Source organism: Gymnoscopelus braueri (genome assembly GCF_963280865.1).
Source record: "Gymnoscopelus braueri genome assembly, contig: SCAFFOLD_131, whole genome shotgun sequence".
NCBI classification, from domain to species: Eukaryota; Metazoa; Chordata; class Actinopteri; order Myctophiformes; family Myctophidae; genus Gymnoscopelus; species Gymnoscopelus braueri.
In genome coordinates, this window is record NW_027660868.1 from 3,053 (window position 1) to 30,568 (window position 27,516).

General features: G+C 43.1%; 1 protein-coding gene across 1 annotated transcript; it reads left to right on the top strand.

Annotated features, from left to right (window-relative positions):
• Positions 1-1,754: 1,754 nt before the first annotated feature.
• On the top strand, positions 1,755-26,736 carry LOC308081126 (phospholipid phosphatase-related protein type 4-like; the record flags this gene model as incomplete). The annotated part of the gene is made up of 7 exons (XM_080457521.1): positions 1,755-1,881; positions 3,043-3,238; positions 17,932-17,989; positions 20,959-21,132; positions 22,861-23,176; positions 24,496-24,695; positions 25,534-26,736. The coding sequence occupies 7 exons, from the start codon at positions 1,755-1,757 to the stop codon at positions 26,734-26,736; spliced, it is 2,274 nt and encodes a 757-aa protein (XP_080313647.1).
• Between the last annotated feature and the right edge of the window lie 780 nt (positions 26,737-27,516).

Sequence of the window (27,516 nt, forward strand, 5' to 3'; positions counted from 1 at the left end):
TGTGTGTTTGTGCGAGTGTGCGTGCATACTACACGTTTACATGTACGCAATAATCTGATAAGTGGGAACAATCAGGCTATGGGAATAATTGGATTTGATTGAGACATTTACATTCTCTCCAGTGATGCAATAAGACAAGAATGATTCAGTCAGTGTTTGGATTCCTCTCCAAGATCGTGACGTACAAATCCTAGATATTTCCAGATTTTCAACATGGCGTCACCAATTCATTCATTCTCTCTTTCTTTCATTCATTCATTCATTCATACATACATTTCACTAAGCATGAAAAGAGTTTCAGTCCAAAAGGGTTTCTTGCTGTTTACCGTTTACTGTCATTGTTCTCTATTTTGTTATTTGTACACCTTTATTTATGCTGGAGAGGCACTGAGGTTACCCTCCTTTACAACGACGACAAGAGAACAATACACAAACTACTATGGGAAATATGAAATGACTAAGATTTATTAATATTTCATTGACAGCATACTGCTTGTTACGCTGAGAAGCCACCGCTTTATTGTCTGTGGAGGTTTGTGCGCAGCGGTTTCAAGTGTTATGCTATAACTGTAAACACTGCTTGTGTAAGCCTCAGGGCAAGGTGGGCATTCTTTTGTTGAGGGATATCAATGGATTTGGGCTGCCCTAGGCAGGGGGTCTGACTGTAACAGCACTTCTATTGTCTTCTTTGTCATGCATGGGATTGGGACCGCTCCAAGCCCAAGTCCCGTTGCTGCTTGTATTAAAATTCAATGTATACAAAGGCTGTGAAAGACAGGAGAGAAGGATTTTTTTTTTTGTTGGAAGGATTGGCTGAGTGAGAGGACATGGGAGAGACAAGCAAGGCTGAGGCCTTGCCTTGGCGAAGATGCTGTCGGTTTGCTCAGATGTCTGATCTTTAATAAACAGATATTTGCATCCACCCTCTCATGGACAGTATGTTTTTTCCATAACAAAACAACGGCAGCAAACATCAATAAGGCATAAAGAAGTACATATCCAAACAGTAACTACAGCTAAATACTACAATATTCAAAAGTTAAATACTAAGATTAAAAAACTGACGCAAACAGATACACAATGGTGGGTAATCGAGATTCAAAATCAGCAAAAGTTAAAGTTTTTAAATGTGTTGAAAGGCATTCCAGCAGTCAGGGGCATTACAAGAAAAAACAGCATTGGCCAATTTCAGTGTAAACCCAACAGGGAACCATATAAGTAAAACCAAGTTATTTGACCTTGATACAGCTTGATGACACCATCCCAAACAGATAAGAATCAAGTGTCCTAATTAGGCTTTTAATAATACCCAGTCGTGGAAAGTAACTAAGTACATTTACTGAAGTACTGTACATACAGTAAGTAACATTTTGAGGTATTTTTACTTTACTTCCAATTTTCAATAATTTCACTTCTACTCCACTACATCTCAAAGGCAAATATTGTACTCCACTATAATTATTTGAAAACTTTAGTTACAAGTTACTTTGTAGATTTAGATTATTATTACAAAACCACTTCAGCCCTATACATATATTTTGGCAAGCTCACAACGCTTGTAGATCTGCTACTTTTGCTATTTTTGAAATTGAATCCTGAAAAGTTTTGGAACATAATGAGGTTTCCACCCGACAGAGAAGTTATAGTCACAGATAAAAAAATGTATACTTGAAATGCAGAGACTGAATTTCACATAATGTGCAAATAACCCAAATGAGGCATATATTATTGATGTTTGTGTTATCATCCAGATAATGATAGGAGAGGCCGTCTTGTTCTGCTGTCTGTCACGGAGGAAGACGGGACCGGGAGCCGAGGCCAACATCAACGCCGCCGGCTGCAACTTCAACTCCTTCATACGCAGAGCGGTCCGCTTTGTTGGTAAACTGGGCTGCTTTTATACCCTTCTAATCATCTTCAGCACACTGTGATACTGTAGTGCAGTGGTTCTCAAAGTTTTGAGGGGTCAAGGACCCCAAAATGATATGTATTTGACTGCAGACCAGGGATTTTTGAAAAGATAGCAGATGTACAAGCTCATAGTGCGGCACTCAGTGCCGTGCTATGAGCTTGTATATCTGGGTGTGTTCTGGGATTCTGGGGTGTTCTGATAGAGACATGATGGCATTTCACTGTTTATTCTTGGATGTTCATGTGGTTGTATAGTGTCTACTGAGTGATAGCCAGTAGACTGGTTCTCCCTTCTAATAATACTGGTCACATATGACATATCCACTAATGCAGTGGTTCTCAAACTTTTTTTGAGAACCAAATTGATGTGGCCTCGGACTCCCACCTGAATGTGTTGTGCCAAGGACCCCCAGAAGCAAAGATTTGTTTGATTTTTGATATATATATTTTTTTAATGATTTGCACACATATTTTCACGATTTTAAAAAAATAGCCAAAGTATAAAATATGCATAAAAGGGGTTTAAATGATTGTGACGCTTTATTAACACATTTTGCCCTGAGGGTCCCTAGACCTATACTTTGAGAACCACTGTCCTAATGAATTATTTAAACTGAACTTGATGTCCCATTTCCCTTCATAAGACCTTGAATTGAAAACAGACCGTGTTTGTGTGTGTGTGTGTGTGCGTGTGTGCATGAGTGCGTGCGTGTGTGTGTGTGTGTGTACTCGCATTATATTTGCTAAGTGCTTGGTTTAGCATAGAGTTGTGTGTGCATGCATGTGTGTCTGTTTGTGTCTGTTTGTGTGCGTGCAGTTCATATATTATTCATATCGTCACTGTCGGGCAGCAACCTTGTGTCTCCAAACATAATTCATTTTTTAAAATGTATTATTTATTTATTTTTTTCAGAAATTAAAACCCTATTTTATACTATGTCTTATGAAAGCATTATGCAAAAGTCGTTTTTCTTGCTACTTAAGAAAAACGCCCAAAATACAGTTTGAAAGTGGTTTAGGGGTCCTTGAAATAAAAAAATAAAAAGTTTGAGAACCACTGCTCTATCTCGCCTGTGTTCCCTTGTCCAACCTCACCTTGGTTTCACGGTGGTCTCGGCATCTCCCCCCCAGGGGTCCACGCGTTCGGCCTGTGCGCCACGGCTCTCATCACCGACATCCTGCAGCTGATGACAGGCTATCCCGCCCCGTACTTCCTCACCGTCTGCAAGCCCAACTACACCACGCTCAATGTCACCTGCGAGCAGAACCCCTACGTCATGGACGACATCTGCGCGGGTTCCGACCCCGCGGCCATCAACCAGGGCAGGTGAGAAAACAATCTGTTTGTTGACGGTTAATTGTCTCACAAATAATTGTGATTATATTGATTTCTTTGTGGTTTTGGCATTGAACGTTGAAACACACACAAGTAGAAATGTCAATTCTAATTGCCTTTTTAGGCGTTGTAAACAACAATTGCACTGGCCAGATATGACAAATAACTTAGATGTACAAAGAAATGATAATGACCAAATTGGTACCAATAATCTAAATGAAAAATATTTGGCCAAAACAGGCAGGGCAAATTATTAACACATTCCCGGCCAGGTATTAATTAATTAATTATGTAGCTTCTGCTAGTTTTTTTTTTACCTTATATTGACGATCTTTGCAGAGCCACGGGAGCCGTGATGTGCGCGTGGATGTCAACAAAGCATGACTGGGGGATGGGGGAGGGTCTGGTCTATCCACCGGAGGAAAAGATTTGTAACCGCGATCGGCCATTTTGCCCAGGTCAGCCGTTTTCACCGAAAAAAGAGAAAAAAATAGAAAGGGGAGTTTTTCTAAAACGGATAAAGAAGGAGTGGACGAGAGTGTCATTTTTTTGGGATGACGTCACATCCATCCATTCCTTCTTTCAGGGACCTAGGATCATTCCTAAGTTGCGTTAGAGCGCCCTCTTGTGGAATTTCTCTGTCAATGGCAGGGAATGTGTTAAGTGTTAATAATTATGCTTAATCATTTTTAACTTTTTCAAAAACTAAAGTAAGAAATTGTGAAAATAAACTCACAACGCATCTAGGACATGTGGGGTATTGGCCAAGGTTGAGACTTGCTGTGTTAGCTGATCTAAGTGAGTGGGGAGGGGCTGTAGGGTTGGATCATCATGTCCTGAAGTCACAGAGGTGCCATGCCCTTGAATGCCTTGTGGGCCACCTTGTTGCTTACAACAGCGGTTCTCAAAGTGTGGCCCAGGGATCCCCAGGGGTCCTTGAGGGGCTCCAGGGGAGGTTTTTAACCTTTGGATGGCAGCAAACTCACAAATTGGGTTTAATTCCCCTTTAAATGTAGGAAGTTATTGCAATTGGTATGACCCCGAAATGTTGGTTGAGCTTCATACGCTTCCTGCTCTTATTCCGAATATAAACATAGTGCACAGTGTGTGGAATTTAAATGCAGTAACAGTAGCAAGGTTTGTTCATGTCTAGCAGAACTAGAGCGATGGTAAAAGAAAAAAGAAAGGAGGTAAAAAAATGGTTCCAAGGATTCAAGTCTTGTTGCAATTAAGAGTTTCTCAGCATGGCCGTGGGAGGATTTCGCTGATTGCCGTGTATGTCTGTGCGCGCACGTGTGTGTGTGTGTGTGTGTGTGTGTGTGTGTGTGTGTGTGTGTGTGTGTGCGTGTGTGTGTGTGTGTGTGCACGCTTGTATCTATTTTCACACCCGAGCGTAGGAGCCAAGACAGATCTATTTCGGTCACAATGAAAGAGATAGAAGAGAGGGAGTGTGGGAGAGAGAGAGAGAGACAGAGACACAGAGAGAGAGAGAGAGAGAGAGAGAGAGAGAGAGAGAGAGAGAGAGAGAGAGAGAGAGAGAGAGAGAGAGAGAGAGAGAGAGAGAGAGAGAGAAACAAGAGAACACAAGCCAGATAGAAATTGCGAGGGAGAAAGAGAAATGGATATAGTGTTTTGATGTTGTTGTTAATGAGGTCACGCGTGGTGCGGAGGGCTTTAAACATTGGCAAAGAGCTTCATAAGGCGCACAGGCTCTTGGACAAAAAACCCACAAATGGTGAGCATTCTTCTGGAGAAAGAACTGAGAGCATCTTCTCATGCCCGATATGTAACTGTACTCAATGACCTTATGCTGAGCGCAGACAGTACATACACATCACAGTGCTAAACCAGTGATCCTCAACCTATTTTGTCAGCCGTGTTAAGTGGTCAGATGGGTGGGCCGCGTGCATTTTCAGAGCATGTTTATTTTAATGATCAATCAATTGATTGTGGTCCAGCTTGGATCAATGGAACTAACATATCAGTTCCTACTTATCGGTATAACAATGAAAACCCATTTTTCAAGGTGTAATGGACTGGCCCAACAAGCGTCTGGAAACAGCACAGAGTCAGGAGGTAGAGTGCAACCAAAGGTGCTTTTATTCATCCAAAGTTCACAGACAGGATAAAGGCATCAGCAGCAAAAGGTGGCAAGGTGGTCGGCAGCTCCACCGTGTCCTGACACTTAACTAAAACTGAGTGTGTTTGTTTCTGGCAGCTTTTTATACTCAGGTTGAGAACTACTGCATTAGGTTATGGATCATTCCAATATGATATATCCCTCCGTGGCACCGATGTAGACTTACTAGATTAGCCAATCAAGTGTGAGTCAATCAAGTGTGGGTTCTACCATGTTGCAGCAGGTTACCTCAAACATGCAACAAATCTAAACCACACATTCCATTAAACATCTGAATCAATACCCCTGGTAAATACATAACTTATGCACCCTATTGCAAAACAAACCATATCCCATTATTAGCAGCTTCCAATACACAACACAAAACCCCCCTCTCTTTTCTACTGTGGTCCAGTCCAAACCCATATATGGTGCTCGGGCACCCTGGGGACTCTTTTGCCCGAGCACCCTGGAACAGACAGACATAAGCAGTATTAAAATCACAATCCAACATCACATATATATATTGCCAAATATTATATTGCACTGAACATATTGCACAATAAGTTTTGTGCAAAATAGTGCCAAATATAAGTAACGGCGGACCTCTTCGTTACACAAGGTTTTGAAGAAGAAAATAACATGACATTTTTTATATATTTTTTTATAATAATGTTACTTGTTTTTTGGAGGCCCACATGTAATATCCTCACGGCCCCACCAGTGGGCCCACAGGTTGAGAACTACTGCATTAGGTTATGGATCATTCCAATATGATATATCCCTCCGTGGCAGCGGAGGCACCGATGTAGACTTACTAGATTAATCCGTGTACGGGGGGGGGGGGGGGGGGGGGGGGGTTTGCCGTGGCTTGGGGCGTTGCCCTCTGCAGTGCCCAAATTCCCACGCGGCACCTCCTTCTACCTCTTTCCTTCTCTCTGCATGGCATCGATGAGGTGGACATTTAGAGCTCCACATAGGTAAGCTCTGTTTGCAGAAAGTAAACTCGCAGCTATTCAATAGCTTGGCGAAGCTACTTGTAGCTTCCTTTGAGTGCTTCTGCTTCGCGCCGCTCGCTTTGGCTTGTGCCATCTCGTTCAGAAGTTTGTCGTTTGTTTTGCCGATTTTCAACACGTGTACAAACAGGCGATACACGGTCTGGTCAGCCTGTATTGTGGCACGGAGGGTTTCTTGTCCTATTCGTCCTGTTTGCTGAAACCCTCCCGGTTGTCTCGGATTTGGGGACTGCGCCTACCCTGTAACAAGATTGCGGGAAGCTGTGTATAGTTGGCTTGTGCTACTTTGCAGTTTTTTCCCAAAGTTGAAAGCACAGTTCTTTGCGTGCTTTCTCCTCACACGGCTGTGCCGTCTAGTAATCACAGGCTTGTGTGCCCCAGGGTGAGCGCGTTATGAGATTCTTCTAACCCCAGCGAGTGAAACTGACCACACAGGAGTGCTTTTTTTTGTTTCCCTCGGGTCTGAGCTTCTCGACCTAGCGAGCGGGTGCACACATTCAAGTCACACACTATACAGTCCTGTTTTACAAATCCCCCCCTGTATAAAGCCATGGACTAATAAACAGTGCAGTGGGAGCCTATGTTACACAGTGGTGTATATACGCACATATTTTTGTCTTCACCTCGTATAAGGCTGAGAGCTAATAAGCCTTTTAGTGTTTTGCCCCCAGATAAGCGAAGCTATATAGGGGGGGCTTGGTAGAGGAATATACACTGTTTTATCCTCCCTGTATGAGGCCACAGGCTATTACATAGGCGAGTGACAATATATGCATCAGGTGTAGAAAGCCTACACATGGTTCTGTCTTTGCCCTGAATACAGCAGAGAGCTTATGAACGTGTGTGTGTGTTGAGTCACAGTGGTTAGACCCCCATATTGGCTCGGCTATATATAGTGGGTCTTTTCTTGATTATCAAAACAGCCGGTGTTAAGGTAACCTACACACGGTTCTGTCTTTGCCCCGTATGCAGCTAAGAGCTCATAATCGTGCGCATGGGTTGATTTGCAGTGTTTAGCCATGGTTGCTTACGTAACCTTCGTTCTGTACACCCCGTTTACGGCTAGGAGCTGTTAAACGGCTGTGTGTGTCGGGTTACAGTGTTTGAACCCCCATATACGCTCGGCGGCATATACGGTGGGTGTGTTCTTTGGTAAATGTATACAAAGAGAAAGGGGATTTTACGCTGTTGTTTTCCTTTGCAAGCCTTAGACGTTGATAATTCACTTTGTGTGTTTTGTATCACGATGGTTTTTGTCTGCCTGACTTGCGACGTCCGCATGTCCGCACACGCTTGGCATATGAGGACCCTCCGGGCTGCGCGCATTGTGTCATGTCCCACAAAATGCCTCTACGGTCAGTTGACCACACTTTGCATGTATCTTCAGGCATCAACAATGTCTCGCTGTGCATGCGTGCGTGAGTGTGTCCGTTCTGTGCAGTTTGCTACGGTTTGTATTTGCATTAAACCCAAGAGGAGCCGCAATATGGGATCCTTGGCTTATTCTGCTGTGTGTTGGCTGCATGTCACGTGTGTGTGTGTGTGTGTGTGTGTGTGTGTGTGTGTGTGTGTGTGTGTGTGTGTGTGTGTGTGTGTGTGTGTGTGTGTGTGTGTGTGTGTGTGTGTGTGTGTGTGTGTGTGTGTGTGTGCCTGCCTGTGTGAAAGCAGGGACACAGGGTGGTTGGCTAGGATAGCTACAGACTAGGGTAACTAATTATAACCAAAGCCCTCTTGGCATAAACAGACCCATGATTTCCCATTGCAGCTTTGTCTTATTTGTATTATTGTATTATTTATTCATATTTTTTATTATATTTTATTATTATTATTTACATAAATGGCAGTGGACCAAGGGTAATTAATATACATTTAAACAGCGCAAGGAACAGCATATCCTCTTACTGCAGGTTCAATTTGAGAAAAAAAACAAAAAACTAGTCTGAGTCAATAGGAATAGACACACTTTGTTTTTGTTGAGATCATTTTTGGTGTTTATTTGACATTATAAATGTTCTGAGATTCAAACCCATGACTTAAACCAGGGTTCGATTTGTGAAAGGAAAAACAGAGAGGGGTACATTTCCTTAACCATTATAAGCCCGGAGCCCCTTTATACTTTTTTTGTATGACAAATAGTAAAAAATAGCTAATCTACAAGGGAGCTTGTATTTTGATTACTTTTGACATACTGTAAGAAATTGAACTTTTTGAAATTTTGTGAAATTTTGTGGAAATGTGCCCATAATATTATGGGACACCAGGCTTTAACACATTGAGTGACAGAGGTTTTTTAAAACAGGGTACAGCCAGTGCCAGCGTTTTTACCGTTTATTGGCAATCTTTTTAGAGCTGTAGAAGCCACAACGAGGACCCGGGTGTCTGGGCGATGGCCAAGGGTCCCGTCTAACGACTGGAACAATATCATTTCTACCGTGATCCGCCATTGCAGAGAGATTGCCCGTCGAAAATGGCTTGTTTTGACCACTGTAAAAAGATATGGAGATATGGACCTTTTTCTCAAGATCCCATCATTGGGGCGGATGCACGTCCGTTTTTTGGGGATGACGTCACATCCGTCCATTCCCTTTTAAAAGGGATCATTCCTAAGTTGCGTTAGAGCGCACTCTTGTGGCGGGGGGGGGGGGGGGGGGATTTGGGTGGAGGATGTATTTGCAAAAACATAATTTTACGTTTTTGGCACTGAATGTGTTAATAGTGATATTATCGAACATAAATCAGACATCAATCAAATCAAACATATCAGACAAACTATCCCCACACCGGCCATAAAAATGAATGACAAGAGGAGGGATATCAAAAGCAGAGGCATGTATGCTCCCCCCCCCCCCCCCATGACTTTGAGAACCACTACATTGCATCAGTGGTTTTCTCTCTTTCCCAAAATCCCAAGACACACCTGGACTTGTCCAAGAACAGATAAGATTATCTGCGCGCGCACACACACACACACACACACACACACACACACACACACACACACACACACACACACACACACACACACACACACACACACACACACGCACACAAAGTAGGTCACAGGGATGGAGCTGTGTGAATAAACGGGTACGGGTTCATTTACAGAATGAATGTAAAATGTAATTACCGCTGAACTCAGCAGTCATATTAGAGCGTGTTTAAACATGAAGGTTTGAATCCCTGGCCTTATACTTTCTAGTAGAGTTTATTCTCGTAGTGAAATATTGTCATTAGGGACATGAATGAACATGTTTAACCGAGTGTGGGAAGTGACCCAGAGGGCTTGAACTGGAGCACACGTGCAAACATGATACACACTATTTGTATTGCTTAAACATGCAGTTTTATTGGCAAGTTATAAGTTGGCATAAACAATAAGCATGGCATAAACAATACCACACAGGCAATACATGCATTGACAATAAATAATCAACTGATGAATAAAATTAGAGAGACACAATTATTAAACAGTTTGTTTTACAGCAATATCTCAGGAACATAGGTGAACAAAATTGTGCTTATCATGTCATTAGTGTAAATAAATAAATAAATAAATACCATAAATACATAACTACATAAATACATAAATACATAAATACATAAATAGTTAAAAAGTTAAATAAATAATGATGGTAACAATATTAATTATTCTTCTATAACAATAATTTAGAAAACTACCATCACTATAACTTAGTGTTTTGACATGGTGGCAGCCTGCATTGTCTACCTTCATGAGTTTACATTGAGTTTGATGTTACACGAGGCCTTAAGACTCATACTTCATGAAGTGACATAAGTAGAGGATCACATGGTATGCTAACTGACTACTACCATGACCTCGGTCCCTCCAACCCCATGCCGCTCGTAATCAAACACCTGCTGGGGTTCCATCTAGCTTCTGTTTTGGAGCTGAGTTTTTCATCTGTCTTATCGCTTCAACTACCTCTTTCATCTTGCAAAGAAAGTCTTGTACAGGACGTTGCGGCCAGATCTCACAGTCACAGACTTTGGTTGTTCCCTGTAGATAAATGTTAATGTATTATTTCCCGCAAATGAGAATTTAAATGCATTTTATTTCAATAACTACATAAGTTAGTTATATTTAAAGGTGGATCCTGAACCCATACCACAAGTCTTTTTCTACAAGCACTGACTCCAGGAATCAGAGGTCATCCAATCTCAGCTGCAAACTCCATCCCTAAAATGACAATTACCACACAAAACTTTCATTTCTATGATAGGAGGAGCGTGACAGTTTGAAGGACGGATCATCTCTGGATGTTAGTGCAATGTGGTTAATATCGTGTCGGTTCAGGGTAATTTTTTAATCTTAATGTTCATGAATACTTACAACTTGTGCTTTGTTCAAGTAATGCTTTGTCAGGTTCATGTGGTAAAGTTGTCCCTCTGTGATGTTACAGTCATTCTTTATGGTGTCCAGTTCCCCTTCAAAACACCTGTATACATCATTAATGCAGGATTCCTGTGAACAGAACAGAGATAACAGTCATGTTGTTCACTACTTTGACTGAATGAAGATGAGCTTGTGCATGGCTTTTACTGCTCTGTTGCGCTCTGAGTTGCAGTTGTATGAACAAAGAGACACATGCCAAGCTGTCATTTCCTTTACTACACTTTTGTTTCCTTTTATAGGTGGTTTGTTAAAAGTATAATAAACAGAAATTGCAGACACAAGTAGCACAATGAACGGGGGTCTCGTAGAATCAGGGGGAAAAAATCAGGTCTCGGTAATCCATTCCGTAGCTATGGCCAGTTGAATGTGGCTTGTTTTTGCCAAAAACAACAGAAAGCAAAGAAAAAGGGACTTTTATAAATCCTATAACAATACACGAAACCAGCTTCATTTTGCTGTGATCAAGTGATTTCTTCAGTGATCTTGGGATCATTAAAAGGTTGTGGAACAGTTTCCTGTGTTGCCCAAACTTCAATATAAAATGTTTTACACCATTGCAGTGTTCTGTAAGTCATGTTTGTGAGGAACTACATTTACTTTTACTATCATGAACAGGCAATAATCTGTTCTGTTCCTTTTTTTATAATACAGTTGTAAAATTGCAATAAAATGTACTCTTACCTTCATATTGGGAGTGTAGAATATTGAATTGGTGTCCTGTTAGTGTGGAAGAAAGCAGATTATATTAGTCACAATTTAAAATAAACTAGTTTAAAATGCTGATGGAAAAAATTAAATGAAATACAATTTAACTTACACATTTAGGCATCCCTATTAATTCAGGTGTGAAGTCAGATATTGAATTGGTGCCCTGTTAGTGTGGAAGAAAGCAGATTATATTAGTCACATTTTAAAATAATTCTAGTTTAAAATGTTGATGGGAAAAATAAAATGAAATACAATTTAACTTACACATTTAGGCATCCCTATTGATTTTGCTTGAAGGCAACCTGAGAGGGTAAAGATCCCAAGCAGAATGGTAAAAAGATGTTCCATTGTCAGGTGTCAGGGCCTGGTCAGCTTTATGTTCAGCAGTGTTGTTGAAGAGTGCAGCTGTTGCTGATTTCTAGAACTTCTAACATGCGATGGACGTCTTATATATAGTGTGGGTTGATTGATCAGTGAAGTACGTACAGTATGAGTTTTCCATGTTGTCACTGCATGTCTTACGTGTGTTGTCAAACACTTTCACTTCAGAGGTAAAACGTGTGGTGATGGGAGGGGCACATACTTAAAGGTAGCTATACAAGAAAGCACTTTCACTTTAGACCAGCGTTGCCAAGTGCACTTATTTACCACAACTTTTGGCTTGTTTCTTTCCAGGGTTGCAGGAAAAAATGCCACAAGTATATACTATAATCCCCCAGGTTTGAGGAGTGTGAATCACAAGGGGAGGTTGTCGCCCGGGGGGCAGTTGTTTGCATGAATCGAGATCAGCGGCTGGCAAAAGCCAAACAAGTAGCTTATGTGGTACTGACACCTCAGGGGTCTTCAGATGGCGCTATGCCCCATAACAGAGCAGGGCCCAGCTCTGCAGCTCATGGGGCCTTCAGAAATGGCCCTAACAGATGAGGAGATATTATGTGTTGGCAACATGTGTTGGCCACCATAAATGGTGGACACGCAATTGCCTCTCTTAATGCAGAAAGAGCAAATGTAGAGAGAAATATCGAGGAACTAGGAGAAACAATCGGCACTCTGAATGCAGAACGAGAAAATGTGGAGAGGAATATTGAGGAATTAGGAGAAACAATGAGAGAGAGAGAGAGTGTCAGAGGGTAGTGATAGAAATCAGCGATGATGAAGAAAGGATGGAATTAGCAGCTACGATCAGAAATAGGATCGGAGATGCCTTGATTACCATTAGTGATGAAGAAGAGCAGCAAGGTTCAGATGAGGGGGGGAGGGAGGTGGAGATTGAGATTGAGCAGGGTCTAGGGGAAGATGGCCCAACACCCCAACAGCAGCAGCTGACAAGGTTGATGTTGCAACGACCACAATCACCAGGCCGCATCATCACCAGGTTGCATCGTGCCCTCCCCTCCAGGAAGGGGGAATTCACCTACCCCTCCAGGGGAGATCAGAGCCTTCCTCCACCATATTGTTTCATATATTTGTTTGTATTGATGGGTTTTTGCTTAAGCTGTGTTAATTTCCACTTGACTTCCACTTGAAAGTTTGTCTGTTTCATGCTGGAATACAAGGGGTTAATATTGAGACTTCTATAAATGCTGCAGTGTGTGTGAGAATGGCGAAATAGGGTAGCTGTAAGAGAGCGCTCCAAAAGAGGAACTTCTAGTGGAGGACAGAAAACCACAAAAGCTGGGAGAAAAGGCCTTACTACTATAGACAGACTGAGTGTTATAAGCACAGGGATATGCAGACTAGTAATAATATTTAATAAAGGTAAACATCCAGGTTAAAGAGACGTAATAAGTTTATTACACTGATTAGGCGATAGTGGGGTGAAGACTAAATGCTTTACACTTAAATAAGAGTTTATTTGGGTTAGTTAGCTGACAATAAGTAAACTGAGATAAATAGTATAGATGGGAAAATAATGGTCACGACTAGTGTATGGGGTAATATAGCTACTGAGACTATGGAGACATAACCTCCCTAAGGGTATTGCATATGGTGAAATAGTGTGTAAGAATCACAGTCACGCTTACCATGGGGTAATAAAAGAGATCAAGAGAGGTCAAGAGGTAGGAAAAATAGGATGGGCCAAAATGCCCTTTATAAACAGTGTTCAGAGAGCAAGTTGTTGAGAGACTTTGCGCGCTGTCGTTAGAGACCTGGGGTCTGTTAGAGTAATCTCACCATATCACCCGAGTTGGGGAATTAGCCTCTGACTTAGATGCTTAATAATAGATGGGGTAGAAAAATCAGCCAAAAACATAGTGCGTGTATTAGACTAAAAGATCTCCCAATCTGATCATGGGTCTTATAAGGGGCCTCACCCCTTATAGCCTATTATTAGGTTGTAGTCAGGCGAGGGAAAGATTGTACGCCTTATACCTCGCTCTGCTTTAAAATAGACAGGTAGAAGGAAGGAATCTGGATTATTGGAAGGAACTACCAGAAGGTGATATATATATATATATATATATATATATATATATATATATATAATTTTTTTTATCCCGAGATTTTTGTAACCCATTTTTTTCACCCGGTGCCAATTTCCTAAGTGATCCTGGGCGCTACACCAGCCCTACACCAGCGCTACACCAGTCCCCTTCAGCCTAGGGAGGCCAGGGCCGAGCTCATGCTTCCTTCAATGCATGAGAGCCAAATTACCTTCCTGTCACCCGACAGGGGGGAGTTTCCCTGGTAGGACGTAGCTCGTGGAAGGAACATATTCCAACCAGCTCCCTTCCCCTCCATCAGGCGCCCCGGCTGTCATGGGGGAGGCGGTATAGCGACCAGGATTACTACATGTTTTTGTGAGGGTATTAACTACCCTAGGAGACACGGGGAGAACATGCAAACTCCACACAGAAGGTGATATTTTAATTATGTCTTGTTTTATCACATCAAGGGAGGGTAAGGGTACCTATGTATTTGAGATCTATATTTGGATAGAACTTTAATATTCTCATGTTTGTGATATGGATTAATTTGTAACAGCTTAATTGAACATTGTATTCAATTCTACTTACTTTTACCTGAATTTTCTGCTTAAAGCTGTAAGCAATACAATAATACATTTGACATTTCCTTCATTTAAAGACTTTAAAGTTTTATAGAGTTATTTTACACACGGTTGAGATAATTCCCATATTTGGTTTATCTCCTTCAAAGAGTAAAAATAGATTTGTCCATATATATAAGGATTTTATGGGTTACCTCTAACCCCACCTTGGGTATTGATTAAAAGGGTTTAATCAAGGGTTTATTCAACAAACAACACCCTGGATTTAGACATTGTTAATAAATTCAGAATAATCATCGTGGCCCTCCATCGTGGCCCTCCACCTACCAGAGATGGGAAGTAACGAAGTACAAGTACTTCGTTACTGTAACGAAGTACTTTTTTTGAGTATCTGTACTTTACTCAATATTTATTTTTCGGACTACTTTTTACTTTCATCCGTTACATTTTAACACAAGTACTAGTACTTTCTACTCAGTACATTTTCAAAACAGGCTTGTTAGTGTGGTTGCCCTAACAGGGCAACCAGACTATAGTACTCTTCCCACTTTATTTCTTTCTAGACAATATTTCAAACCACATCTCCTCCCACAGTTTTTAAATTTCCCCATCCACTTTAATGGAAAAGTGAAAAAACTCAAATTCAAGTATTTTTTTCTCAGGAACCGTAAGAGCTAGAGTTACCACATTTGGAGGGGAGGTTCATAATTTAGTCCGAAATTATTGAAAAAATAATTACACCAGTCGGCCTCATGGTGGCGCTATAACAGCCCCCTTTACGTTTTTAAAATCAAAATTTCTTTTCCCCTGGATTCCTTGGGTCACGACGCATCTCCCCATATAGGCCACGCCCATTTGCGTCAGGATAGATTTTCCGCCATTTTGAATTTTCTTCAAAACGCACTTTTAGCTCCTTTTCCTACATATTTTTTCCAAATCTCACAAAAGTCGGTACACGTGATCTAAGGACCCATGCGATAAACCTATCCAAACGGCATTTTGATAGTCCTTACCGTTCGTCCGTAATTGGCTTCCAAAGTTAGTGGGAGGGGCCCGTTTTACCAAAAATGCCAAAAATCACGAACGAAACGTCCAATTGATCCCAAATTTGAATCACATGTCCAGGGTGGTTTACTCAACGAATCCCCAAAAGCATTTCCACTTTGATCCATAGGGGGTGCCACAAATGCGCAAAACGTAAACGTTCGATGCAAAAACATGATTTTTGGGGGGATCAATCCTCTCAAAATGAAACGCAAGTGATCTCAGGAGTGACGTGACAATGTAATTGGCGCAGCCTACGACGGTATTCCTCCCGGCGTATTCCTCGCGTCCCGGCGGCAGCGACCCCGCGACCGGCGTCGGCGCAACCACACTTTGCAATTGCCCTGAATTGCGACAATTCTAGTTACTTTTGTTTTAATGTTGCGCGCAGATCAAACGAAAAGAAGCGCAATTGAGTTATTATTTATAGCTCTGTGTGTCACGTTACTACAGATGAGTTATATACTTCCTGTAAGTAGACTAGACACCAAAATAAAACTTGGTTAATCAATCATTACCAGTGGCTCTTATTTTGAAGTCCTTAGGGGAAGTTAGTTTCTGTTGATCACGAGCTGTTATGACTCGTCGGTCTGATTGCGTTTGAGACCTGTGTGTGTGTGTGTATGTATGTGTGTGTGTGTGTGTGTTTGTGTGTGTATACGTGCGTGCGTGCGTGCGTGCATGCGTGCGTACTGGTGAGACGAATATAAACAACAACACGTGGATTAATCACATGCAGGTTTTGGCCAAACCATGCTCCTGTGACTTAAACATTGTTGTACTGTGGAAGTGCGGTAGCCTTGGATCAACACGGTCATCGGTATAGTCTTGTAACAAGGCTAGAAGTTTGTCAAACTGCGAGCGAGCGGCATAATGTTATCCTGAGCATCGCAAAAGCTGTGTGTGTGTGTGTGTGTGTGTGCGTGTGTGTGTGTGCGCGCGCCAACGCGCACGCGTGTGCATTTACTTCGAAGTAGGCTTGTCTTGTGGGCTCACTTGCTGTGTTTGAATGAAGTAGCCTACAGTACAGTTGTAATGCCATCTCTTGCTGTGTCTGTCTGTCTTTCTGTATAGGATACAGACAGACAGGATAGGTGGGCACTACAGACATCTGGGCACCTCAATGTAACATATTTTGTTCAAACTTAATTGGGGGGAAATGGTCTAAAGCAGGGGTCTTCAAAGTTTTTCAGGCCAAGGACCCCTTTGCTGAGAGAGAAATGAAGCAGGGACCCCCTTAGCTGAGAGAGGGATGTAGCAGGGACCCCCTAGCTGAGAGAGAGGTGAAGCAGGGACCCCTTAGCTGAGAGAAAGATGAAGCAGGGACCCCCTAGCTGAGAGAGAGGTGAAGCAGGGACCCCGTTAGCTGAGAGAGGGATGAAGCAGGGACCCCCTAGCTGAGAGAGGGATGAAGCAGGGACCCCCTTACCTGAGAGAAAGATGAAGCAGGGACCCCCTAGCTGAGAGAGAGGTGAAGCAGGGACCCCGTTAGCTGAGAGAGGGATGATGCAAGGACCCCCTAGCTGAGAGAGAGATGAAGCAGGGACCCCTTTAGCTGAGAGAGAGAGATGAAGCAGGGACCCCTTAGCAGAGAGAGAGATGAAGCAGGGACCCCCCTAGCTGAGAGAGAGATGAAGCAGGGACCCCTTATCTGAGAGAGAGATGAAGCAGGGACCCCTTAGCTGAGAGAGAGATGAAGCAGGGACCCCTTAGCTGAGAGAGAGATGAAGCAGGGACCCCTTAGCTGATAGAGAGATGAAGCAGGGACCCCTTAGCTGATAGAGAGATGAAGCTGGGACCCCCTTAGCTGAGAGAAAGATGAAGCAGGGACCCCCTAGCTGAGAGAAAGATGAAGCAGGGACCCCCACTTCACATTGTATAAAATTTTGTTGCAGATTAAACATTTTCATAGATTTCATAAGTTCACAGAAACATCCGGTAAAAATACTTGTACTTTTACTCATACTCACATTTTAGAGCCTGTACTTTTTTACTTTTACTCGAGTAATTATTTGAATGACTACTTCTACTTTTACACCAGTAATTGTACTTCTACTCGAGTACAGAATGTCAGTACTTTTCCCATCTCTGGGGATATGTCTCTTTTCTAGCACACATTATTGATGCAACGGTACTCGGATTATCACTGGACCGCACTGTTCGCTATCCATGTTTCAATGCACGTTCGTCTGTCTGTCTGTCTGTCTGTCTGTCTGTCTGTCTGTCTGTCTGTCTGTCTGTCTGTCTGTCTGTCTGTCTGTCTGTCCATCTCTGTCTCTGTCTCTGTCTCTGTCCCTGTCTACCTATATGGGATTTAAGAAATCCAAATCTTGAAACTTTAAATCTCTCTCTCTTTCTCTCTCTCTCTTCCAGAAAATCTTTCCCGTCTCAACATGCCACACTAGCATCCTTTGCAGCCGTCTATGTCTCGGTGAGTAACAGTTTGCACCCAAACAAAAACAAAAACACACTGGCCTCCGTGAAAAAATTAAATGAACATGTGTGGGAGGTTGAATCCGTCTTTTGGTAGTTCTGCTAAATTACAATGTGCCCCCTTTTTAAGGGTATAGATTTTGCCTCTGTATTGGAAAATGGTGCACACAAAGTACTGACATAGTACATTTTAAGATAATTCATAACTTTTTGTATATAGCTACTTGTTGTATAGGTACATTATTAATTAATAATTGTTGTGATTTTGGTGTGATGTGGTCCTTTAAGAGTCTCCTTCTAACTAAGGCTGGTGAGTGATGTTACAGTTGAGCCGCGTGCACGGAGAACAAGATGACACCAGGCAGTATTACATTGCATGTTCTGAAGTGTATTACACACATAGAGAATATATACAGTATAGAATCTATGCACAGCACAGCCTCCTCTTACCTCCTCTTACTTCCTTCACAGGTATTACCAATGATACTAATGAAGGCTCTGTTCCATTCTGGTCAAACAGAGTCAGGATGCTGATATTGTGCATTTTGGCTCACTGGAAACACTTTGCTACACCAGTGGGTCTCAAAGTGTGGTCCAGGGACCCTCATGGTTCCTTGAGGGGGTTCCAAATGGCCCCTTAAAAAGGTGTGCAACTCTGAGAGTGTACAAATGGAACCAAATGGACCCGTAAGGGTCCATTTGGTTCCATTTGTACACTCTCGGAGCTATGGGGGTCCTTGAAATTAAAAGGTTTGAGAACCACTGTGCTACACGAAATGGAACAACGCCTTCATTATCATTGGCAAAAGCTGTGAAGGAAGTAAGGAAGAGGCCCAATTTCTTTCCAATATTATATATATATATATATATATATATATATATATAATATGGCTGCTGTGCATAGAGCCTATTGGACCCATAACGTGACCAGAAGATATGAGACTGTACAAAAACTCCGGGAAAGCATCTGTGTCACTTTAGATGTTATGCATTGGCTATCCAACAATAGCAGATATACAAGCTCACAGCGCGTCACTTCGTGCCGTGCTGCGAGCTTGTACATCTGCTATTTTTGAACATTTAAAAAGAAAAATCTTGAAAGTGTGAAAGCTACTGATTTAGAGGGAATACGTAGAATCGGGCTCAGGTCTTAATAACAGACCAGGTTGGATTGATGATAATGTCAGCCTATTGGTATAATAGCTGCCAGTTTAGAACAACAGAACGTCTGCCAGACACAGGCAACAAAGTGCTGACTGAGAACGGAGGAAGGAAGGAGCCTCAGGTTCCCGTTGGGTGACTGGCACAGAGTGCAGTGCCCACACCACTGAGGAGAGCAGCAGTGCTGCTGGGCACACAGCGGGCACAGGCTGGCATCATATCACTCCATGCTAATGAAATACTGCTGACTCACGATGTCTGGAGCACGACCAATGGAGAGAGAGGACATTACTTTCTCTGTATCTCTCTCTCTCTCTCTCTCTCTTCCCCCCCTCTCTCTCTTTCTCTCTCCCCCCTCTCTCTCTCTCTCTCTCCCCCCATCTCTCTCTCTCTGACTTAGAGAGTAATTTAAGTCTTTGTCGTCATTGTAGCGAAATTATAGGAGTGCTACTCCTTATCGGTGCAAAAAGAAAATAGAAACATAAAACAAAACAAAACAAATATAACATAACTGCTAGGCTAGACAAACAACCACTGCCAGCAGCAACACAGGGTTTGAAGTAGCAACACGGGTTGTAAAATGGCAATAGCAACAGAGGTTTTAAAATAACAACAGGTTTTAAATTAGCAACAGAGGTTTTAAAGTAACAGGTTTCAGATATGTAGACGTGACTCAGGGAAATAAGGAACCTTATGCCACAAAGGTGTTGTGATGTGTGTGTGCCGTAGTGTGACATCTAGTGGCTGAGCGCTGAATGTTGTCATGAGCACGTTGTTTAAGCCCTATTTTATACTTTGTTGTACGATGGTGTTGCGGGGCGGAAATAGCAGATCTACAAGCTTGTGAGCTTGCATTATTTTCCGGTGCGCAACACTGGTGAGCGACACCAGTGCGCAACTTCAATAAGTATGAATCAGACTTTAATGTTAGGGTATAAGTTATACTTTTTTGTTGAAAGGTTAAAGCTCTATTATTCTGATAGTAATCGTTGCTTTGTGTTGTTCAGTAACAGGGGTCTCCCCGTCTCTCCAGCTCTTTAATAAACAGAAAATACATTTTCAGGTGGGTTTCAGCCAATCAGAAGAGAGTACCAGTTTATCACCTTCAATGTTACAGTGTCCCAGATAGAATTTTGTGTCTGCGCATTTCTTTGTGGCATCACTTCCAATTTCACCTGTTTATCCTGTATCCTGTGTGAGTTCTCTCTGCTGATTGGATCAAATTGGTATCCTGATCTGAAAATGCATTTTCTGTTTAATAAAGCGCTGGAGAGAAACAGGGATAGTCCTGTTACCGAACAAACACTCTATAGCAGTTGTTCCCAAACCTTTTAGCTCAAGACCCAAAATATTAATTTGGTGGTCATTTGGTTTCTTCCGATGAAGAAAAAAAAAACATCATTAATTAACCACATAAGCCCTATTTATTAGTGAAAATAGCTGACCTACAAGCTTGTAGATCTGCTATTTTCACCATGTCTTAAAAGGTTTTTAAATGTATGGATTATTTTTACCTGAAATTATTTTAATATTTTTTTGGTTTTGAAAATATTGTTGAAATAATATTTCTTTTTTTTATGTAGGAAATGTAAAAAGGGAAAATGTACTTTATGTGTGACCCATAAACATTTTAATTAAAAAAATATCACTTACCCTACCTTTAACCCATTAAAACCAGGAAAGCATTAAAAAAAAGTGTTTCGAATAATTTTGAGAACGTTTGAGAAATACTGATTTAGGAGGCATTTGTGTAGAATCGGTCTCAGGTCTTAATGGGTCTCAATGTTTCCCATCTCCGTCTTCCAGATGTACTTCAACAGCACCCTGACGGACTCGTCCAAGCTGCTGAAGCCCCTGCTGGTGTTCTCCTTCGTCATCTGTGCCATCATCTGCGGCCTGACCCGCATCATCCAGTACAAGAACCACGCCGTGGACGTCTACCTGGGCTTCATCCTGGGAGGAGCCATCGCCATCTACCTGGTAAACCACTAGGTTCCCAAACTTTTTTGTGTGAGACCCAATCTGGGAACCCATCGGCAAAAAAAAAAGAAAAAGAAAGAAACCACCCAATTCCCTGTGTAGAGACCGGATGTTGGCCCGTTCACTCTCCTTCAGGCCTCTTCTTCCGGTGGTACTCCTTTGTTTTCATTCCTAATAACACTCTACACCAGGGGTCCTCAACAGGCGGACCGCGGTCCATGACCGGACCGCGGGACACCTCTCTGTGGACCCTGGGAAAATTATACCTCTCTCTTTTTTTTTTTACCCTAAAACCGAAATAAAGTAACAAAAACGGGGGGAAAAGTACCCGAATCCGCCAAAATCCGCGCATGTGCAGACCCTAGCCTTATTCAAAAACGTATTTGTGGACCTTCAAGATTTGTTGTTGAGGACCCCTGCTCTACACGTTGTAATGGGAGTTGCCGACAGATTCAGCTGGGGAGCTCTGAACCAATGTTCTGCTCCATACCCAACACCTTGACCGGTATAGGGCTGGGCGATATGATTGAAATATATATATATATATCACAATTATTGTAAGCTTGTAGATCGCTATTTTTGCACACCACTATTTTTATTATTATAAATTACTCCCGCCCAACTCCAGCCCACAGCCAATATTGCAGAATGGGCGATCAGGCCAGACTCACTCCTGGAATCAAATAGAAATGAGATTTCCGGAGGGAGGGTTTACCAGGCTACGTGCGTGGTGCCACCAAGGTGCTAGCATCCCGCTTGTAAATTGAGGCTATATAGGAAGTGTGACAGTTCATATGAATGGCCTGTAGTCTCGCTGCTTCACTGCTGTTTCACCCCTGCTGGTTGCAGAAGCAATTAGCTCCAAGCAGCTGCTGTCCCAGTGGAAGAGCAAGAACAGCAGCCAGGATGGCCGCAAGTGTTCCCTGCAGGTCAGCGTGGTGGAGAGTATACTATACTGACGTTAAGACCGGGGACGCATCTATGTCATTCTAGATGTCTTTGGGCTATTTTTGCTATTTTTATTGCTATTGCTATTTTTGCTTTTGCAATAAAAAAAATAGCAGATCTACAAGCTCTATGAGCTTGTAGATATGCTATTTTTGAAAAAAAGAATTGTGACAATGTGTGCAAATCTTTGAATTTATATATACATTTTTAACTCAAGTATTTGCTTCTGGGGGTCCGTGGAACAAATTATTTTGTGATGGGGGGGGGGGGGGGGTCAGTGGACAAATACATATCATTTTGGGTGTCCTTGACATGAAAAAGTTTGAGAACCACTGATATTATAGCAACATAAGTAAAATAAATTAAAAAAAATATAGGAAGTGTGACAGTTCATATGAATGGCCTGTAGTCTCACTGCTTCACTGCTGTTTAACCCCTGCTGGTTGCAGAAGCAATTAGGCTCTATTCAAGCGGATGGGTTGTTGGCCGAACTTCACACTAAACATTGTCATAAATACTATATGCTTCCAGTTTCAAATGAATGATAAAGTAGGGTATGTTTCTAGGGTTTCTACTGGTTCTACCGAGTGAAGACCCGCCCTTGCTGTGGTCTCAGCCAATAGCATTAATTTCCGTTTGCATTTCGGACCGGATATCAACCGGATGTAGAAAGATGGAGGAGAAGCGCCACGAGGTATAGAATCAATGTCGGCACTGCAGTTTGACGTCACCCCACAAAGTGTCTTCTTCTCTCCTTCTGCTCCCATCCATCCTGTCCAGGGCCTGTACGCTGTGGGGAACTTCCAGCCCAGCGATGACGGGACCGGCAGCAGCGGCGGTGGTCCTCCACCTCCCCGGGTGGTCCACTGCCCGCCCTGCTCCCTCCCCCACATCAGCCAGGAGGCTGTCCTGCACCACATGCAGATGAAGGCCATGGCCGGGAACCATCACCACCAGGGCCTCCCCGCTTCCTACTCCGACGGCCTCCTCCACCGGGCCCTCCAGCTGCAGCAGCAGCAGGGGGGCGCCGGCGGCGGGGACACCTTGAAGCGCTCCAGCGCCGACGTGGATGTGATGTCCCCCCGCAGCCCGCTGGGTGAGGATATGATGCAAATGGGCCTATTGGCAATATCCAGTGGATGGTTTCTCCTAGCCTGTTTCCAGACAAATCTGCCATTGCAAAAAAAAATGCCCGTGGCAGATTAGGTCTGGCCCCTCTCAATAGAGATTTCTCTCCCTCCGACGTTGTGAGGGACCAATCAGGGCCCAGTATGCAAATATGGGGCGGGTTTATCACCAAAGGCATTTTTTTTCATTTGCCCCTCCGAAATGCAGGTTCCACACAGAGATTCCAGACTAATGTCTACAGCAGTGATATTAGTCTGGCCATGCCAGGCTAGGTTTCTCCTGGTCTAACTAATTTTAAGATTCATTATTGTATGTATTATGGAACAGACTGTGATGACTATGTTAACTATGACGGACCTAACAGTTTATGGCATAACGATGTAGCCTCTGGGACCAGACGAATCTGCCAGTACAAAAAGGTCTGGCACCGCTCCGTTGCGAATCCATTTCCTGCTCCCGAAGTCTGGGGTGACCAATCAGGGCCCAGTATTCAAATATGGGAGACTGTAGTTGGTTGTAGGTCTAACCAATTGCGTCGAGAGCCATTGTTTTGATCCCGCCCCCTTGGAAAAAAAAACGTCCTCATAGAAGCACCAGACTCATATGCACGCAGTGATATAGTCTGGCCACACGAGGCTAATAACGACGCTACAGTATGTCTGTATTTCTTTGTTGATGCTGCTGTATGCAGTGGTGTAAAGTAACTAAGTACATTTACTCAAGTACTGTACTTAAGTACAATTTTGAGGTACTTTTACTTTACTGGAGTATTTCCAGTTGTCTATACTTTTACTTCTACTCCACTACATCTCAGAGGCAAATATTGTACTTTTACTCCACTACAATTATTTGAAAACTTTAGTTACTAGTTACTTTTCAGATATAAATTATTACATTATAAAACACACATTAACCACTTTAGCCCTATTTCATATAGGCTATTTGAAAATAGCAGATCTACAAGCTCACAACGCGTCGCATCGCGACGCGTTGTGAGCTTGTAGATCGGCTATTTTCAAATATTTAGTACTTTTACTTTTGGTACTTTAAGTACATTTTGATGCCAATACTTTTGTACTTTTACTCAAGTAATTTTTTTATTCTGGACTTTTACTTGTAACAGAGTATTTTTATATTGCAGTATTGGTACTTTTACTTAAGTAAAGAATTTGAGTACTTTTTCCACCACTGGCTGTATGGTTTTAAGTGCAGTGCAAACAAAACTTCATTGTTCCATACAGTGACAGTAAACATCTTTATCTTATCTGGGCCATGTTCACCAAACAGGTAAGGACCCCATGGTGACCTTCAGCCACACCCTGCCGCGGGTCCACACGCCCCAGGCCATGGCGGCGTACGAGGAGGCGGCCAGGCGGCACGCCGCCACGCTGCACCACGGCTCCATGGACTCCAGCCGCTCCAAGCAGCTGCTGTCCCAGTGGAAGAGCAAGAACAGCAGCCAGGACGGCCGCAAGTGTTCCCTGCAGGTCAGCGTGGTGGAGAGTATGCTATACCGACCCGTTAAGACCGGGGACGCATCTGTGTCATTTTAGATGTCTTTTGGGCTATTTTTGCTATTTTTATTGCTATTGCTATTTTTGCTTTTGCAATTCAAAAATAGCAGATCTACAAGCTCTATGAGCTTGTAGATATGCTATTTTTGAAAAAAAAGAATTGTGACAATGTGTGCAAATCTTTGAATTTATATATACATTTTTAACTCAAGTATTTGCTTCTGGGGGTCCGTGGAACAAATTATTTTGTGATGGGGGGGGGGGGGTCAGTGGACAAATACATATCATTTTGGGTGTCCTTGACATGAAAAAACCACTGATATTATAGCAACATAAGTAAAATAAATTAAAAAAAATAAACTGTTAGCATTTAGAAGACATTTGTAGAATCCCCAGAAGCAAAGATTTGAGTAAAATATATATATATATATATATATATATATATATATATATATATATATATATATATTTCAAGATTTTTCAAAAAGAATAGCAAATTTACAAGCTCGTAGCACGGCACTCGGTGCTGTTTGTGTATAGCCCTATGTATGCACATTTTGGCCATTTGAAAATAGCCGATCTACAAGCTCACAATGCGTCACGAACACATTGTGAGCTTGTAGATCTGCTATTTTCAAAATATTTTTTATACATTTGAAAACTTGTGAAATGGGACATTCAGCATAATGAGTACTTTCTACTTTTGGTACTTTAAGTACATTTTGATACCAATACTTTTGTACTTTCACTGGAGTACATTTTTTATACGTCAGTAAATAATTTGAGTTCTTTTTTCCACCACTGCCAGCAGGTCCCCGACTCCTTCTCCTCGTCGGTGGACTCGTCGTCGGGTCAGTCCTCTCAGCACGCTCATCACCACGGCAGCATGGAGCTGCGCTCCGGCGCCGAGCCCTCCATGGTGGGCCTGAACGGAGGCTTCGACGCCGGCGGTCAGTCCTACATGGCCAAGCTGGCCACGGGCGCCAGCACCACGCTGCCCAGCAACTGCAGCGGCCTCGCCGGAGGGGCCCGGATGGCCATGCAGTCGCGGCCGGGTTCCTCGCAGCTCGTCCACATCCCGGAGGAAGCCCACGAGAACTTCAACCACCGCGCCTTGTCTCCGAGGGCAATGGGAGGGGGAGGAGGAGAGGCGATGATGGCGGCTAACAGCGCCGCGGCGGCGGCAGCGCAGGCCAACTGGCAGAGGGCGGCGGAGGTGACCGCGGCCTACAACAGGACTAACGAGGGCGGCCAGCCGCGGATCATGCAGGTCATCGCCATGTCCAAGCAGCAGGGCCTCCTGCAGACCCACTCCAAGAGCCTGGACGAGGGAAGCATGGGCTGCGGCGGCGGCGGGACCTGCGGCGCGGCGCCACGCTACCGGGGCCTGGTGGACCAGGACCCCTGCGGCACCCCCATGGGGCCCAGCTCCCTGGGGAGCACGGCGGACAGCATCTCGGGGAGCACCGCAGCCATCGTCCGGGTGGAGGCCCACCCCGACAGCAACCGGCCCGTGATCCAGCCCCCGTCCCAGGACGGCGGGTCGTGGAGGTGGCGGTCGCTGGATCACGGCCCGGGTGGTGGCGGTGGGGGCGGTGGAGGAGGAGGAGGTGTAAAGTTTGAGCTCAACGATCTCAACAGAGACTCGGAGAGCTCGGATTCGACGCACGACGGTTCCGTCGACAGGAAGCGTGCCAATCATGTCGTCGGCGCCACTTCCGCGCCGCCACCGACCGTCACGGTTCACACCCAGAACACAGGCCATCACGGGGAGCTGAGGCCGCCCCCCCAGGGCCTCTCCACCATCCGCGTGACCCCGGGGGATGGCGGGGGCATGTCTGGGCCCACCGCGGAGGGCGGCTCAGAGGTGCCGTCGTCAGCCTCCAGCCGGGAATCAACGCTACGGAGGAAGGCCAATAATATCATCCTGATACCGGAGAGATCTGACAGTCCAGATAACACCCGGAATATTTTCTACAAGGGAACGTCCATGACTCACACGTTCAAGGAATAATGTGGGAAAATATAAATAAAAAAGATTTTTGAGAGACATGAAAAATGAATTGGATATTCAGATAACTTTATTTGGCTATACTACATTATATCTGTGATACGAGCCAGTATTAACACTGTCACTGTATATATTGTTATAGACACAAAAGAGAAAGGTTTTATCCAGCATGAGTTTTTTTGGTACATGTTGAAACTTAAAGCACAACCTTTTAAGTGTTGTAGAAATAATCACTGTGTATTTTTTTGCGATCATTCTTAAAAGATAACCTATTGTAGCGCTCGATGCCGTGCCAACTGTTTGGGGACAGCGATAATGTTTTTTAGACAGTTAGCGTAGGATTTTGGATACATTTCACCACAAAAAAAGAAGAAACAAAATAGAATAAAAACAACATTTAAAACGCAGAGCACTGAAAGCTGTAGCAAAACTATTGCAAAGTTATTGTACCATAGCTGTGAAACCAATGTTTACTTTCCCTCTACTGTAAATACTGTGTAATGGGTGCTACACCAGTAAAAGACCATTTAATATAATATATACTGTATAATTTGAATAGATGAAATATAAACATTGATTTTAGTGACAGAGATATGTTTTGTATATTGTCCCCTATGTACAGAGTCCACACAACTCAACAAAAAAACTGTTTTTAACCATAAGTGTGCTTATAGCATCCCTTCTGTAGCAATGAAGTCAAATATGCTGTGACTTGCACTGGAACATGTGTTTACTGTACCTTGTAAATTGTAAACTTTACTGTACCTTATTGAAACAGGTTTT